The sequence below is a fragment of the Tribolium madens genome, unplaced genomic scaffold (assembly GCF_015345945.1).
Source record: "Tribolium madens isolate multiple individuals breed KSU strain unplaced genomic scaffold, Tmad_KSU_1.1 Scaffold_3;HRSCAF=73;Tcas5.2_LG2, whole genome shotgun sequence".
In the NCBI taxonomy this organism is placed as follows: Eukaryota; Metazoa; Arthropoda; class Insecta; order Coleoptera; family Tenebrionidae; genus Tribolium; species Tribolium madens.
In genome coordinates, this window is record NW_025401006.1 from 3279671 (window position 1) to 3298377 (window position 18707).

The 18707-nt window shown below is 33.0% G+C and overlaps 2 protein-coding genes across 3 annotated transcripts in view; one reads left to right on the forward strand and one right to left on the reverse strand.

Annotated features, from left to right (window-relative positions):
* Positions 1-6094: 6094 nt before the first annotated feature.
* LOC123007385 (lachesin-like) lies at positions 6095-14941 on the forward strand. Its single transcript, XM_044402656.1, has 10 exons — positions 6095-6208; positions 9859-9956; positions 12552-12759; positions 13237-13395; positions 13440-13568; positions 14026-14163; positions 14240-14389; positions 14439-14489; positions 14538-14591; positions 14646-14941. The coding sequence occupies exons 1-10, from the start codon at positions 6109-6111 to the stop codon at positions 14765-14767; spliced, it is 1209 nt and encodes a 402-aa protein (XP_044258591.1). The 5' UTR covers positions 6095-6108; the 3' UTR covers positions 14768-14941.
* Positions 14942-17079: 2138 nt separating this feature from the next.
* Positions 17080-18707, reverse strand: part of LOC123007209 (neurotrimin-like) — a 33398-nt gene continuing 31770 nt past the window's right edge. For both annotated transcript variants that reach the window (XM_044402364.1, XM_044402363.1), the window contains one exon: positions 17080-17876. In XM_044402364.1, coding sequence (XP_044258299.1) covers positions 17758-17876 — 119 coding nt within the window. In that variant the 3' untranslated portion in view covers positions 17080-17757. The remainder of the gene's footprint in view (positions 17877-18707) is intronic.

Genomic DNA, 18707 nt, shown 5'->3' on the forward strand with positions numbered 1-18707 from the left:
AAGTCACGATTGCCAACAGATACATTCATTGTGGATCACTTTGTATATTTTAAAATATATTGAAATATATTTGTTTAATTTTGTATTTTCTATGCAATATATAGGTATTATTATTGTTGTAATTTATATTTTGCTGTGTTTGACAGCAATATGAAGAACGTGTGAGTTTGTTTACAAGTTATGTGAGTTATTGTACAGTCATGTACAAATAAAACTGGATCAAAAATGCCAAATTTACAAATTTGCATTCTTTAATAACAACTGGGTCACAAATAGGTTACTGTTGGTATGACGTTGCACCATGGAGGTAGTATACTAGGACCATGCGTTGTACATACATGTAAGTTTGACAAATAAAAATATTAAAAAGCAAATAACTTAGGAAAGACTAACACTTGGTCATGGAACTGTTACTGTCCAATATACAAGCTACATTTGAAGTTGACGAAACAAAAGACGGTAATGATTCTGTGTGAAATTACTGACACTAACAAATGTTGACAATTCAATAGTCTGATATACATCGATTAGAATTTAAGTGTACCAGTTTTATTTGTTCATCGATCGTTCAGTGATAGACAGTGAATTTCGTCCACTCAATTTCTGTGAATTCACAAAAATTCGCTGTGTCATGATAACTGACATTCAAATACGTATTGTCAAATTTAATCAAATTTGAACATACAAGCAGTAAGTGCGTTTAATAAAATAAAAATTATCTCTCTGGTACAAGAAGGTATGTCTCAAAGAAGTGTCTCTATACTTTTGGGCATACCGAAGTCTACCATTTCAAAGGACAAAGGTAAAAAATAGCAAGAAGCATCGAGCATTCTGGTAACATGACAAACGTTAATCCAAATTCTGAAACAAGGTTAGGAAAACCTAAAGGCTAATTTACACTTTTAATCTGTCAGGGAAATTGGGTGGACGAAATTCACTGTCCATCACTGTACATGATATGTCGAATTAACTTAAATATATATACTTATTAGGAAAATCGTTGCAGTCGCCACTTTTCGCTGCCGAACACACACGCTTATAATGCTATATTTGGCTCAATAATGACAAAACCATTTCGTTCGTGCTTCAGTTACGAACTCATTAAAATATCATTTGCATCGGCGACGATATGTAGACTGTCATTTAAAGATGTCATAGCTGCTATTTATGTTTCCTACTAAAGTCGTTGAACAAACTTGATTAAGTTTGAGTGCATTACAAAAATAATGCAAGAAAATTTCTGTATAAATTTACAGAGTATTGTTGTTAGAACAATGAGGGTCGGTGTGATTTAGGACTATCCTGAATAATTAAATTAATAACAAAAGGACAACCCATCTTGAGTCTTCACAGCAAATATCTACAAACAATGATGTAAGATGCTGAGTATTATTCATAAGCCGTTGGGGGAGAAATGTCACAAGGAAATACTTCGTATTTGTTATTTCGGATGATTTGTGGACGTGCTTCAACGGCAGATTTTTTAAAAAAGTTTGTCATAAATTATAGCTCGACGTGTACCTGTTGAGCTCAGTGTGAGAACACGTCCGGAAAAAAATATAATATTGATTGTTTAAGATATTTATTGAAATTACATAATTATGAATTTTTGTTTTTGTGCATGATACAAAGTTTTCTGAATGGTAAACTAAAGTTAAAGCAAGTTCACTTTCTTTACTTTAATAAGTTTCCTTTAATTTAACGAAATTTACATTGGTACAGAACCAACCATATCGAGAAACTTTCAAACAACTAGAAAGAATAATTGAATTTTTATTTTTATTTTAGGCAAAGCTTACAATGGAAACATGAAATTCTAGCAGAATGAATATTAAAATATCAGAAACTTTAGCAATTGAGCATAAAATTTGTTTGACATAAATTTTCTTGGAAAATATATTTTACAGTGGCCGCCAAAATTAACCGGACAACTAAAATTTTACGATTTTTCATATATTAGAATATTTTTGTTATTTTTTGTCGGAATTCGACGAATTTTTGTTCGGCTTAAAAGACGAACATTGCAGAACATTGTAATTAAATTCAGTAACATTTCTAGTTTTGTCTTGTAAATGTTATATTTAAAAGATGAGAGCACTGTTATTTTCCTTTTTTTTATACTGAGCTGTAGTGTGCAACAGAGACAGAATTAAAAATATAAAAATATTAAAAATACAATGAATTAATTCAACCATGCAAACCACAAAAAATAAATTTACTTTTTGGTTCCCTCAACATGAAAAATAACCATAGTTTTTTAATAAATTTTGTAGGGACAAAAACAAAAAGCAAACAAAATTTGTGGCTATGGAGATAAGTTGCTACCAATTTTTTCACCAAAATTTTGATTTGGTGATTTCCATTTAAATCAAAATCAGACTTTATTATGTATTCACAAAACTCCCGTGACGTTTACAATCTCAAACCAAAATTTTTGTGTGTATCTTAAACGACACAGATGACTATTATTTCATCTGACTGTACTTGAAGTCAAATTTCCATGGTACACGGCACATGCGTCAAACGATAATAATTAAATAATTTCAAATCAAGTGATAGCGACCAGGTTGTTAAACCTTGAGTGAAGTGGTCACCAACATAGCCACAGTGACTTTTTGTTTAACTAACTTAACGTCATTTTGACATGTCGGGAGTTTATACACTGTGTCAATTTTAAAACTTGCAATCGGCAATTTCTCTCAACTGAAAAAGTTATTAATAATCACTCAAACCCGTTTGATGTTTCCTAGGGGGAATTAAAATGACATGACACACCTCCACCCAACCTTGAATATAGTAAAAAAAAATGAAAATTTAACGTCTTCGTTTTTGAATAATTGGAAAAATAACTGTTGTATGGCATTTTTGAAAAGCGCTTGTTATGGGCTTTCCAACGATCTATCGCAAGTAGGGTCGTGCCATTTAAAATTTTCAACTTAAGGTAGCTGTGGCTTGAAGGGTGGGTGGAGGAGCGTCACTTACCATGCCATTTTGATTCCCCTTAAAAACTACCGAAAGTGATTCTCAATAACTTTTTAGTTCTAGAGATATTGGCGATTGCAAGTTTTAAAATTGACACTCTGTATATACCTTATCCACATAATATCGAGAGATCAAGATAACGAAAAGTAAAATGGCAAAATGGGCTAGAATTAATCGCCGACGTATAATAACAAGACCGTTTATTTTTGAAGGTAAATCATAAATTTAGTTATTAAAATCATCATCTTTTTAATCATGCTTGTCTTTTTATTTGACGTTTCACAGAATACGTTTTCGGAGCCAAAGATGACTCAATTACAAATTATCTTGATCTGTCGATACAAAGTTGGCTCGGTTTGATGTTCAGTATCCCAAATTTTCAAATATGGAACTCTATAAGCGAATAACTTAATGTTATTGAAGTTCGAGAAAAAGTATCTCATAGAAAAATGCAAAAATTTCGAGGAGTCTGATCCTGCTCGTGTTGGTGCAAGGCTATTGTAGGGAGCAAAGTGAACCGATTTAGGATAGTTTTTGGAAAAAAATCAAGGATCAAACTAGGGTTCGGCGAAATTCCGGATTTTTAATGTTATCGTCTTGGCGTTAAAATGAAAAATTGTAAGTTTTTAGGAAATTTTGTGTCTACCAAAATAAAGCCGGTTTTAAGCATAGTCTTATTTAAAACCTTTTCCCAGAAAAAAATGTTGGGTTTCTTACGTGGTAGTCTCAAACTTAGCTTCCAACAATTACGTAATATAAATGTCGGTAGTTGATGACTTTGACTAGAGTCTGGAAGCAGGTAAAAATTTCGATTATTAAACAAATTTAATACATAATAAAATGATATTGTAATGGTAACTAATTCTCAAACGACAACCCTCCAGGTAAAAACAGTAAGATAATAAATTCGTACACTTCCCACCTAGTTTTCCAAGATGTAACAGCTGTGATAGATAAATAAAAACAATAACTCCCGTTTTGTTGATACAAGACAAGACAGTTTGTAAATGTTAATGTCTTGTAATGATTATATTAATTGACAAATCTTGTAAATTGGGAAAAAAAACCTTGGATGATGCTTAAATAAAAGCAAAACCGATTAGGACCATGAAAAAGTTTTTGCTTAGAGAAGGTTTTTTTTCTTTTATCCTTAACCTTTGAGATAACTTGTCAAGCAATTCTGGTCAAAACTTAAACGTTCTACTCAGAAATAGTATTAATTTTGTATTTGTATATTTGTATGATAAGACATGTTAGAGTTACAAAAATAACATAAAATAAATTATAAGTCTAATCTCCTTGAAAAAGGGATAGATAATATTCTTCAACAAGATGTTTCACAGTTTGTTCTGTTGCTTCACATTGACAAGACGGAGAATCTACATCATTCCATTTGAAAAACATTAAATTACAACGGGCATGTCCAGTTCTAATTCTATTCAATTTTGTCCAAAGGGTCGGTTCATCCATTCCTGACACAATTTTGTTCGGGTCGATAATTAAGTTTATATTAAAACAATTTTGATTTGATTATTATTAACTAAGTATTAACTAAGTTCAACCATATTGGAAAATCTTGATGATAATTCAGATATTTCAACCAAAGCATCTTTAAGAAATGTTGTCTTCTTAGTCGAGATGGTGGAGGTAACTATTCTATGATAGTGATATTCGCATAGCTGTATTTACTTGGCGTCGATTTTATGTGAGTGTGCACTATTTAACCAAACAAGACTACAATATTTATTCAAAATACCAAAGCAAGGGCCGAAATTCGAAGAATATCTATTCGCATTTGCTTTTCACGTAGAACCACCCATAACTTAAGTAAAATATTGTTTCGAGTTTTCAGTTTTTGTCTTAATTTTTCCAGCTGGTTTTTGTATGTTAGTGAACAGTTTAGTGTATCATTAAGATAAATAAGATTTGGATTGTATTTTAACAAAATACTATTTAGAGAAATATTTGTCTTTTTGAGAATTAAAGATGAAAAGATGAAGCTTCGGTTTTTGACTCATTTAGACACAACCGCTATTTTTTAAAATAATCATTTAATAAACAGTTGTCGCTCCATTTCTTCTTCATGCTGGTACAGCTATGTCATCCGTGTAGCAAAATTTTCTAGCAGTTGTATGAGGAAGATCACTCGTGTATAAATTGAAAAGAAGTGGAGATAACACTCCGCATTGTAGAAGACCGTTGTTAAGAATTTTTAATCGACTAGATTGGTCTCCAATAAAAACTTTGAATTTTCTATCTGACAACATGCTCTCAATTAAACTTTAGATTACTCGAAGTTATTTCATATTCAATGAAATGTTGATTTGTTATGTATAAACTACATAAATATTTTACTGGCATTAATTTTTGCAGATATTTAAAAATTTATAGTGTTTTAAAGCTTTTTTCGTCGCTGTATGGTTGTTCATATTCATAACAACAATGCACTAATTTTTAATAATTCGGTTTGAAGCAAATAAGTATGTCAAGTGGGTCGTCTTTAAAGTTTTCTGTTTGGAGAGAAAATTACGGTAGTTGTGAACAAAACCGATTAGGTGGCGCTTTATCAACAGGTCACCAAACTTTTCTCGACCATTTGAAATTCCCTTTTCATCTCGTGTCACCAGTTTTTTTCTTTGCTTTGTCCGTACATCTCCAGCTTAGTTTAGACTTACGTCGAGATTTGTCGTGACTGCATTGTTTAATTTTGCATGCTAGAACTTCCTTTCCTAATCCTCAATTATATAGAGACAAATTCCATTCATTAAAGTTGGTGAGGGAAAATTAAACGAGCAGTTAACCAACTCTAGCTAAAACTAAAAGTCGTTCAGCTTTAACAACTCATAGTTTTACGAGCAATGTCGAGAATTTTTCGGATCGTCATCTAGATTTTATGTGGCTATATAGCTAAATTGTATTAATTGGGAGAGTGACGCCAAAAATTCGCCGACAATTGAGCTTTCTTTAATAATAGCAGGAGGATTATCCGAGTCTGCTGCTCGAATCCAAATGAATGTGTAAGTTATTCGCTAAGAAATCAAAACATAATGTTTTGCGCAAGCGTCCGTTTCATGTAAAGAACGAACGTCGGGACGGCAGCGTCAGTCGACATGCTGCAGGAAGTTCATGCTGTACCCTATGGCTGAGACACGCATCGATGTGCTACTCGGAGTATCCACTGTTTTAGTGTTATTGCTCTCGTACACGGTTTCAACGAAACTTTTGGGTATGCTTTTGATAAAAATCTAGCACACAAAAATTATTTTTTGCACGAGCGAAACTTGGATAGTTTAATCAAAATTTGTTCGGGATGTCATGCTACTAATTCTTTTTTATTGCGTGAGTTTGATGTGAAATACGTTTGAAATTATTTCTTCCACCAAAAAGTATTATTTACAAGTTATCACGTTATTACTATATATTACCATAATAAGAGAATTTAAGTTTGAATTTCATTTCTTTCTTCTTGTTTAAAAGCAAATAAATTTTGATTTTCCGGAGATATTATTTACAATATGCGTTAGCAGTTAAGAAATTGTTTACTTAATTCGGTAAAATACATGAGATATTTACGTTTCTCAAATAGAGGTATCGTACAAATAAAAACGGTTTCATGTTTATTCAATGTCAACCTCATATAAATTGAAACTTTATGAGGATTTGCGTTATTGAATTTGAAATCATTTTTCGACGAAAAATCTCATTTAAATCGAGTCTTCATTCGACTTCCCTTTTTCATTGTAGCCGGAAAAAACATTATTATTTTTGTCGCTTTGAAGTTTTAATCAAAATCACAAGAGAAAAAATTACCTTTTTCAACCACTACAATTGCTTATTTATTAACACACTGAACTCAGTTGGCAAGTTTACTGTGCATTTGTCATCACACAATTCAATTTCCGGAATTAAAAATTGACTATTTGTAATCAATCGGACATTTTTGCTTATTTTTGTTATTTCTTTCCTTTCGTTTTAATATTTAATTGTTGTTTAATTAATCTTTTCGTTGGTTTGTTTATTAAATCTAAATGAAGCGTGCCATGGCTCTGACTGTAAATCATTCAACAAAGGCAACAAATTAGAGAGCACGATTGATAAAAGCAAATAAATTTAGACGGAGGATGGTAAAGTTGATAGAGCACGCGTCGATTTCTCTGAGTATTTAATTAAGACATACTTTATAATTAAATCTTACGCCAAAAGCAGTGCAGCAATAAGGGTACTCTTTGCAATTAGATCGTCGCATAGCTGGAGGGTGCGAGAACAGCGCTCTGAAATCTGTGGTCAATCTTAACATTAGCAAAAACAATTAATTATAGACATTAAATCCGGTTTATAATCAATTAAACTGTGTTAATTACTCCTATCATTTAACGCGGCTAAACTAGGCGCGTCTGCTCAGAAAACTCCAGCATTTTACGTGGTTTCAATTATTTACGGTTCCTGCTTAAAAAGGTAGGTAGTTTCATGAAAGCTTAAAATTTTAACTAAAAGTTTTTAAATATAGAATCAGACATTAAACATTTATTTTTTAAGTAAATATAAATACAATGTTTTAAAGGAACTTTCTTGATCGTTAAATACAAAAAGTTAAAGCGAAATATTGCCGTTGCTTTGCTAATTTTACCCATTTCTGACTTTACTGGCAATTACTAAATAGATTACATGCAAATGAAGTCAGTTGATGAACGTAAACATATTTGGAGAACGTACTAAGCAACGCAACCATGTAGAAGAATCAAATGGTGAAGGCGCCAGGATAGTGAGCGTTAATTTCCGAATTTATATTTTAATTACAAGTTACTTTTGTTTATTATGTGCATTTTTTAATTGATTCAAAAAGTTATTTTGTAAAACTGTTTATTAAGCGCAATTATTTTATTTAACCTAGATGATCACTTTTTAAAGTAAAATCTTTAAAACGATAGACTGTTTACATGAAAATACTTTAGAACTGAATGCTATAAATAACATTTATCTAAAAAAAACAATCAATTTTACATTAAAAATGGCACAAGCGTTGTAAATCGAATTTGGATAACATAAACTTTCTTATTTATTTAGGGAGATCCACAAACGTACTTCAAATCTAGTAGTTATTTCTGCGTATAATGGATTTTTGTTTGTCGTCGAAGAGGAAAATCGTGTCGACTTTTTATATCCAGTGTGGATGAATTGCGTTTTGTTTCGTTAAAATAAATTTTAAGAGCAAAGTTTTGATTATAGGCTAATACAATGTAAAACATTTGGCTTCATTTGAAATCAGTTAGTAGCCGGATAACAATAGGATTGAAATAGTAATGTTAAGATTGTTAAGGTTCTCCCGAAGGATCTTTCTTGTTATGAGGTTTCTACCAACAAAGCAATAAGTCAAAGGGGTTGTTCCCATTGTGTTCCATTTAAATTAAAGGCAAAATCCAAACCACGGCAGCGCAGTTTTTAATCTCACTGCAATTTTACTTTCCCAAGAGTCTCATTAGCAATGCAAAGAGGCTAATAACAGAGAATATGTTGTAATTGGAGATACTTTAGACTGTATTTAACCTGCGGCGGTTCTCTAGTAGATTTTGTAAGCAAGGAAGTCGTTTGCGTTTCGTCCAATTTAAACTGATTTAATCCATCATTCCTCTTTTTATTGTAACGGAATTAACAACGGTTACCAATAATGTTTTTTGCGGTCATGTGCTTTCTATTAACAGCGATGATGTTCGATTCGTATTGTCATCGTTTTAGGGATGGAAGGAGCTGATTTTCCGGAGCTGTCAGACTAATGTATAAATCGAAGCAGACCATCCGATCAGAACAGATTACATCTTTGACATGTTTACCATTAGTTTAACTAGTATTGCGATCAATACGTCGTTTCGTACTATGAAAGTGTATTGAAAATACACACACATACTAATATCACTCAAAACATGTTTGCTTGTTTGAATTCAACAATAAGATTAGAGCTCGATAATGTTTCAATACAAATTTTATTTCTTAAAAGGTTACCAAAATAAAGACTGACAAAAGACAGCAAGCTTGGCACCAAGACGCCCGTGAAAATCTCATCAATTTTATACACATAACACGTTTCTTTATTGCACATTCTTAACGTGATTTTGACTCTATTATGTTACGAGAGTCTTGCTAGTTTTATAAAGACACAACAAAAAAATAAAACTTAGTGTTTGAATCCATAAACCCGCCTCACATAGTCTCCCAAGACTACAAGAAAAAATCACGGGGTTGCAACATATTACCAAAGTGATAAATGTTCATTTGTCAAAGACGTAAAAGATAAAATCTTAATTTTCTTAAAAATTGCATTTCGTTTATTTATTTAATATGAAAAGTTTTGTTGGCACAACTACACTGTTACGTACATTTTCTATGCGGCTTTTGTGTACCAACTTAAGTAGCAATTAAGCATTTAATTAATTTTATTGCATGATTGTGGCTACGTTGATTGCTGGAGTAATAATATTCTAGATGGAGTTTGTAGGGCACTTGTGAAATAATTATTTTAATTTATTGAAATGGAGGCGGTGGTCGTAAGAGTCCCTCTGCCTTTTCTCTCAATAATAAGTTAGTTTGTTTCTTCCCTTCGTAGGTAAATCTCACCGTGGGAAACAATAAATTCGTTAAGCTGATTAGCAGTGAGTATCGCAGTCAGCTCCGGGTTTCCATTCGCAATTGAGAGCTAATCCGAATGAACTGCTCAAGTAGATACTGCTTTAAATAATAGGTTCTCTCTAATGCGCTTTAAGATACCACTTATATTTATATTCAAAGTTAATTTCGTTTTGAAATTTATTTGGCACGTTATGTAGAAAGATCAAGATTTGAAGTTATTTAATAGGTTTTATTTATCTTTTTTTCTTGTTGCAGAAAGCCCTAAATTTAGTCAACCTATTCCTAATAATACCGTCGCCGTAGGGCGTGAAGCCATCTTAGCCTGCGTTGTTGAGAATCTCGGCTCTTATAAGGTAGAGTATATGCTTCGTTCAGTAATTAAAATCCCAGTCGGTCAGTCGATAATATGCCTCAGGGTACAAAATAAAATAATTTTACATTGATTTGAAAATTGAAACAAATTTCGGTTTATTGATCCAACATCAGGGACTTGATAATTCAGCCGAGTTTATGTCTTCAATAATAACAAAGTTTGCAATAATGGAACAGTTCCTGTGGACACTCAGCAGGGAGATACGTATCCATAACTCCAGTTCCCGTCTGGTTTCCTTCTCGCCGTTATCCTCCTATGATGGTCACAAGCAACGTTTCCGCTTCCTCTCTACAATATGTGTCTAAGTCCGAAGACGAAGTTTATTACTCCCAAGTTGCAAACTGGTCTATTATGCACATTCTTTTGTATCTGTAGTTTAATTTTTACTCGCGGGGAATTAATTTTGAGATGAAAGCTTTGTCAGCGTTTCGACCACGTATTTTTTTAATTTCCGCTTTGTGTTCTAACTCGTGATTGCGATCAAATATTTTTCCGGCGAATATTTCCATAGAAATTATGTGATCATGGCATTGGCAGCGATAAGCCGGATTATTAATTGCAGACGTACTTGGCGCATTTTGTTTGCAGAAAGAATACACCAGCTTTGATTTGCAGTATTATGTTTGAGCAGGTTGTCAGTTTACGCTGCCTGAAATCCTATCTGCTCCACAGACGCATTCGAACCCACCTATGTTGCATTATTTCCGGTCAGCCGGTTTGAGTTGTATCGCACAATCACTATTGTTAGAGCTTGATATGCAGAATAATGACTCGGTGTCGCTGCAGCTGTCATTATAACCGAATAACTTACAATGTCTGGATGCTGGTGACTATAAATCATTGTGGATTTTTCATTACTAACTTTTTCGCGACCGTTTTAATAGACGGTTATAAATTCAGATAACAATTTCAAAAGATTTTCTTTTTAATAAAGAAATGAGAACGGGCGAGACGCAACTTTTCCAATCGCAAAGATTAAAAACTGCATTGATTCTACGGTGACTCATTTCTTACTTTCACCTTCATCATCGAGTTTGTGCTTTTGTTGTAATTCAGACGAGTTTTAATTTAATTACCGACCATTATTCTGATTGATTCTTTCAGCATATTAAATTTTACTCCAGAAATTATTCCGATTTTTCTTTGTTTATAGTCATTCAGCGTGGAACAATCTACCATAATCAAGCTTTTTGTTTTTGCAAAGGCTTGAAAAAGCACATTAATCATTTGTATCGACGCTTTGTATTGATAAACATACTGTCGTGTGTTGTTTAAATTTTTAAAACTTTTCATCAAATACAAACACACACACCTGATTAAAAGCGATTTTTACATAGTACAATGAGTCGGTAACTTATGGCATTTTCAAAATTTATTTTCTATGCGGTGCATTTTGGATAAGTTACGATCATGACTAATCAAATGTCATCTATCTTTCAATGAGGACTAAGGCATATAATCCGGAAACCATCAAGCAGCGGTCGTAAAAGCCGGCGTAAGCCTGACTTCCCTACAATATGGACAAAAGTTTCTCTTTATGGTTTTAACAGTATTTCTCTCTTTTCCCCAATATTATTTTGAGATTATTTGATTAGTCAAACAGGCCAATAAACTGGTTTTAAGTTTTTTTTGCCAGCAATTTGTCTTGGTTTTTTTTAGTATCTAAGCATAGTTTCGATAACCTGTGAATAAAATAAAATGTCTGGGTGTAAGTTTAAGAGAGTTTTGCAGAAATTTTAAGTTATCTAAGCGTGAACGTAAAACCGTACAATTCTGAAGCAACTGAGTTTTGAAAAGAGGGTAATTCGATATTTTCATTCAGATATTTGTTCCGATAAATTTAAAATTTCTTTCAATAGAACCAGGCATTTCTTAGAAAAACTTTTAGTGAGTTTCGGAAGCTATCATATTTTTTTCGACTTCACAACTGAACGTCTCTACAAGTTGTTTTCTTTAATAAGGTTTTTTACTGTGATGAATGTAATGTATTGATTTGTTGCGGTCACAGTTTTGCATTTATTAGGTTTTTTGTCTGTGATGAATAAGTTAATACACTTAAGAGTTGGCTGGCATACTCGTAAGTGAGTGAAGGGGTAAGTAATTAAAAATAAATTTCAAGACAAAGAGCTGAAAATGTCAACGGGTAATTACATAGCTCGTTTAAGATTTAACAAAATAATTGGAACAAGGGAGAAACCGTTTTATTAAATTTTTTTTACAAAGTGCGTATGGCATACCAAAGTACCTAATATTCTGAAACCGTTCCAATTATTACAATGTGCGCCATTGCATGGGTTGGTTTTCTTTCTTCCCTACAATATGAGTTTATATTTAAAATACGTATTGTGATATTTTATGGTAACCCTTACGGTTCCTTCGTTTTACTGTCTTTATTAATACCACCCTTAAAATGTCATACGTATGTAGTAATATTATTTAATCGCGTTAGAAAATGTCACAACGGCATTATTAAATTTATGTAGGGGCAACTTTACAATGGGCCAAAACAAATTTGACGACCCTTGGAATTGCGTTATAATTGTGATTATTAGGGTTCTTTGTGTTTTTGTTCCAGGTAGCGTGGCTAAGAGTAGACACTCAAACTATTCTTACAATTCATAATCACGTCGTTACAAAGAACCACAGGATTGGAGTAACACACAGCGAACTCAAAACCTGGTATCTTCACATAAAAGAAGTGAGGGAGACTGACAGGGGCTGGTATATGTGTCAGATTAACACCGACCCAATGAAAAGTCAAATTTGTTACTTGGATGTCGTAGGTGATACACTTCTCACGTTAATAAAATTTTTAATTTTGAGTAATAAAAATTATAATGCGTTCATACTGGAATAAAAATTCATTTCGTGCAATTAAAGCTTTTGGGTTTATGCCGTCATAAAACTCAAGTGAATCCCGAAACAAAATTCGATTTGAACAGCGCTATTCAACGTTTAGACCTCATTTCTCTCTTGTCTTGCTTCTTTGAAAACGGAAACAAAAATCCAATACCCACCGCACCAAATAAAATCCTTATCTCATCCTTCAAAGTTTTAAAATAAAAGATGCAGTGGTCCGATCACGATTGTTCTCTAGGATATGTAACTTTTGCCGTTTTTTTTCCAAGAGTATTTGCCTTTGTCGGTTGTAGACTATATATTTCGTCCGGGAGATATTCGCATAGCCAAGGATCTCAACCATTCATGGCGTGATTTATCTTTGTTCAATTAAATGCGTATTGTTTGGATTTTGATTTTAGTCTCGCCTGATATTCTGGATTTACCAACAAGCGCCGACATTGTCGTGGACGAAGGGGCTGACGTATCCTTGCGATGCGTCGCAAAAGGGTCGCCAGAACCCTCAATTCTGTGGAAACGAGAAGACGGGCAACTCATACCGTCAAGAATGGGGAGCGAGGGTAAACAATTTCGTATTCTCTAAATTACTGAAAATTTGTTTTAGTTGCTATTGCTAGTGGTCCCACACTCAACATATCAAAAATTAAAAGAGAACACATGGGACCTTACCTTTGCATCGCTTCGAATGGTGTTCCTCCCTCCGTCAGCAAAAGAATAACGGTGGTAGTACAGTGTAAGTAAAAATCAAGTAATTCCACTCCATGTCCTCCAACTTGAGTAGTGCACACATGTTGGCAATTAATCGGTCTAATTGACGCTTCCGCCTCGGTGACAAATTATGATTGATGGTGTTAATATTACACTTCGTAGTAGAACGGGTACATGAACTTGATTAAGCTAGATTAGATTGCTTTGCTTTAAATAGATTTAACTCAAAAACTTCATTAAATTTATAAAAACCAAAATTTTGATTGAAATTAATACATTTTTAATTAAATGTTTTAGTTAATTTAAAATTCGTTTTGAAGTATTTCGTCGCACCTTGAAACTGAGTGAACCATAAATATTTAATTCACTTGGTAAAAGTTTATACCATGTTTGAATAATTATTGTTTATGTGCAGAAGTTTTAAAATCAATAAACACTCGACCCAAGTTACTGTATTGGTTTTAAAATTCTGTTTCCGACAGTTCCTCCTTCGGTGTGGATTGGCTACCAATTGGTAGGGGCATATGACCATCAACAGATCACTCTTGAATGCCATTCCGAAGCATATCCGAAATCCATCAACTACTGGACTAGGGATAATGGAGAAATCATTCCCCACAGTAGGTTCTCAAACGATAAAATAATTGAAGTTTCGAAAGTTAATACAATTTTGCTGTCATAAATTCAAATTTTCAGGTGTTAAATATGTGCCCGAGATTATCGAGGATGGGTATAAAGTGCATATGAAATTGACCATAAATCATTTGGGACCATTAGACTACGGAATCTATAAATGCATATCAAAAAATTCTTTGGGTGATATGGAAGGCACAATAAATATTTATAGTAAGACCTTTATTGGTTATTGATTCAAATGAAAATTTTAACTTTTTAGGAATATCTAACCCAGCACTGAAAAATAGCTCGCTTCATGTCAAAAGCAAAGGTATAAACTGCGCTTCTGTAACTATTTATAAAATGTAAGTAATTTCAGGTTTCAAGAAAGTAGCAAATGATATAACTTATCAAATAGGTTCCACAGAGAAAGGTAACAGTCAATTAAATATTTTATTTTTCAGGAAAGTTTATTTTATTGTTTCAGACCGCGCTGACTTGCTATATCTGGAGGATGAATTTTACAGTTGTGCTTATCAACTTGATGTCTCGCAACTATTTACAATTCTATGGTTACGAGTACTTCTGTACTGCATCACATTTATTTAATATGATGTGTTTCAATAAGAAAATTTTAAAAGACGAAATGTATGTAGCGTTGAGTTATACAGACTAACGTTAAAAACTAACTTGCTGAAAGTTTTATATCATTACGAACTTAGATAAGGATTATTTTTGTACGCTTATTTTAGCATAGGTGGTAATAAAAATTTTATAACAACATACTTTGAAATGCTTACCTTTTTCCTAACCTATCCTGCGCCGCATCCAGATCATCTCTCTTTATTTTCTTAGCGTTACTTAAATCATGAATTTAATCAAAAATCAAAATTTATGCTATTTGAATTACATCCAAGTTTGATAATCTTTTGAGACGTATATCTTCTGTTGTCGAATATGTAAGAGAGATCATAGAGTTGAAACCGCAGTCATTAGAAGATTAGATCGCATACCTTGATTACGATTCAATGCTTCATCTTATTGACGATTTCGCTGTATCTTTTTCTTTTTAGTCTGTGTATTTATCCCATCTTCTCTGTATTGGATCAAGTTTTATCTTTTTAGTTAAAATAAACACCCCTTGCATCAGTTACTATCTATCCTCACACCCGTAAAAATAACGAAGTAAATTTTCTTCAGTTGAAAAATCCAATTGTTAATGAAATGTCTCGTCTATTTATTTTTAATGAAAACTTTCGGTATTGCAGCATTTCATGTCAACCGTACTTTTTATTGTGTCGAGAAAATAAATGTGCTACATTGCCAAATAGAACGTGACACGCAATCTGTTCGAATTGTGCTTTAATAATCGAAAAATTCTTTTCCATTGTCATTATTTGCGAGATAATTAATTTTAATAAAGTTTTTTAAATTGTTGCCGGTTTTAAACACTATGCAAATAATTTCATAAAACACATGAATTAGGAGAAAAAGAAAGCGATAATTCATAGTTAACACTTCGCGCAAAGCTATTAAAAACGTCGTCAGTGTGATTACATGCAATTTGTATGCTGCTACAAGCAGCGCAACTGAGGGTAGGACCTTGCACCAGCTTTCGTTTCGAAGTTTAGTGTTTTATGGATCGGAAAAGTTTGACTTTGTTATGTTACAAACCACCAATGTAACGTTAGTCTGAGGAACGTGCTGAGATCGGGTCGCCTCCAATTATCCTGTCAAGGACTCCTCATGAATATATATCGCGTTAATCAAAACCAATAGCCTGATTTGCTTCGACCCTATTAATTATACTTTTTGTTAGTTTCGTACATAACCAGAACTATAGTGTACATAATTAATAGCGCGGCTACAGAAAACACGAAAACATTATATCATTCCACAAACAAGAGTAAGTTAACAAATAGAAATTAATCTTGGTACAGGGGTTGAATGCAGCTTTGTGAAACTTGGGGTTAGGCAGTCTAACATTTTTTATTTAAAATTTCTTTTGTTGCGTATCACATAAATTTTGTTTATTATTTTCGTGCAACAAAAATCTAGTTTCATTTCCACGTTGCATTGATTCCGTCCAAATTATAAGGTATAATATAAATCAATAGTAATTAATAAGTCAGTTTTTCTACGAACAGATTAGGAAACCACATTTTTGCGTGCTTCTGGTTTTATTAAAAAAAAAACGGGAAGTAAACTACATCGTTTTTACGGTGGTTTTCCATAAAATTTCTAAATCCGTCCATTTTGTATATTTGATGATAAATTTCACGGTCCTTTTAACAGAGGCGAAATTCTGCTAAGAAGATATTGTTTGAAACTTTCTTTTGTAAAATAGGAGAACTTGCTAAATTGTGTCAAGCGCAGCTCGATTTAGCACAATAATAAAATATTTTGTATTTTCCTTGAGATAAAGACGTTCTGCCGTCATGTATTTTGACAATAACGTTCAGAAACCTCACTCTTACAACCTGCACGTTTTAATGTGATAACATCTAACGATTCGAAATAACAGCGCGGCACCTCATTGTGATAATACCTTTTGTAATGTAGATGGCAAAAACTAAATCTGCACGAATGTACCTTTTGTGTTTCCTTATAATTACAGTGACATTTTGGGTGTTGAACACGATCAACAGTCGACTCAAAATAAACCAAAAGTTTTACCGATATTACTAGGGGATGCTTGCCAAATCGTTATGTTCCTTCGAATACGCGTGCCAAGGATTTTAAGTGCTGCATTTACGGGAGTGCTAATGAAATTTATCCTGCCTTTTAAACCTATACATATAAATCGGTTTATTGTGCGGTTCATTAAAACTGACGCTAAACAATCAAACCCCACCAAGATTATAGATAAATTGCAAGAGCGGAATATAAATTGGGTGGAAATAATACATTTCTTTTTTAGAAAACTATTTTATTTAATTTTAGTAGCAAGTTTTTTTTACAATACAAAATGGAATGTTACAGCTATTCACATACTCGTTTTTTATACACAAAGAGAATAAACAACCTAAATACGAAGGAAGAAACATTTGATCGGTTGACTGAGGATATGCATAGCGACTTTCAGACTTTTGAACACTAAATTTATTTTTATTTAAACAGAGAAATAGAACAGATAACCACAAAAGCTCAACAAGAGACTAGTTTTGTGGACAGCCTTTGTCAAAATTCGTTTTCTCATCAGTATGTGCATAACTTTGCTACACTAAGCACTTGCATGTCGCTTGTAATCCATATGTATGCGGCCCTGACTGCATTTAATCCACCTATTAATATTATTATTACACATACTGCCAATAATTTTATTTCTCAAGCACTATTTTTTCCTAATTTATACTTACAAAGAATACAGTTATCAGTCGCAACCACTAATATACATTCGCCCTTTCTAACGATTGTGTATGGTATTATGCAAAAAAAAAAGAATGATTCTCCAAATGAACCTTATCACTAAAACCACTTGTAGCAATGGAAGCATATAAAAAATAGTTAAGGAAGAGAAATTCATCGTCTGAACAACACAACTTGTTTCAGCGTTAATCTTGAGATTTCTCTTGTACACAGCACAACATGAGTAAGATTTATTGTAGGACGAAAGGCATCGCGACTAAAAAAGCTACAAAGATAAGTCCGGTTTTTGCACGTTCCCCGGCACCGTACTCCTCTTCTTGGAACAAGGAATCTGGCTGGTCATCCAAACCTGAAACAAACCCGACAGCTTAATTTCAATCACGACACGTCCTTACTCATCACCAATCAAAGGCACATTGTCTTGGAATAATTATTATTCCTAGTAATTTATCGATAATAAAATGTGTGCTCCATGCTTAATCAAATGCGCATTGCAATCAATCTCTTGTTCCGATAAATTACTCGGAACAATCTGAAACAACCCCTGGCGCGATTTTTTTTTATTAAATCTAAAATTTTGGCTGAACATGATCGCGGAAACTGGAGCAATGGGCTGGCTTTGATTTCGAATCAATCTCAGGGCTTACGCGGCAGATATTAAAAGACATGTGCTCCAATGCTCTCATAAATCATCAAGCTTCGATGCTTGGAATGAGAGGAAAACAGCAAAAAGGACGGGAAAAAATTTATGAATACAAACAACAAGCTTTAATTATATAGAAAGCCAGAGAAAATATTACTCTCCCAATGTAGTATTACACAGGTTTTGATAAAATGAAAAGAATTGTTATTATCCTTGAGATGTGCAAAGTTGCTTTGAATCGTAAACTTGTTCACAAGTGTAGTACTACCTACCTTCCAACTTGTATATTTGCAGATGGTGGTATTAATGTTTACAGACAACGACTGCAAGCACCTTTATTGTTTCCAAGACAGAAAACTATAAATTGACAATATTAAAAGTTTAATACCGCAATATCCCTGTTTTAATTGTTTACTCCAAACGTCTGGTTTTAAATCATTCGAATGGTTACAAAAACTTGTGATGCAGTCTGCCGCTTTATTAAAATTAGATACGGAAACAAGAAATTCGTTGCAACTTTGCTTTAATAGAATGCAG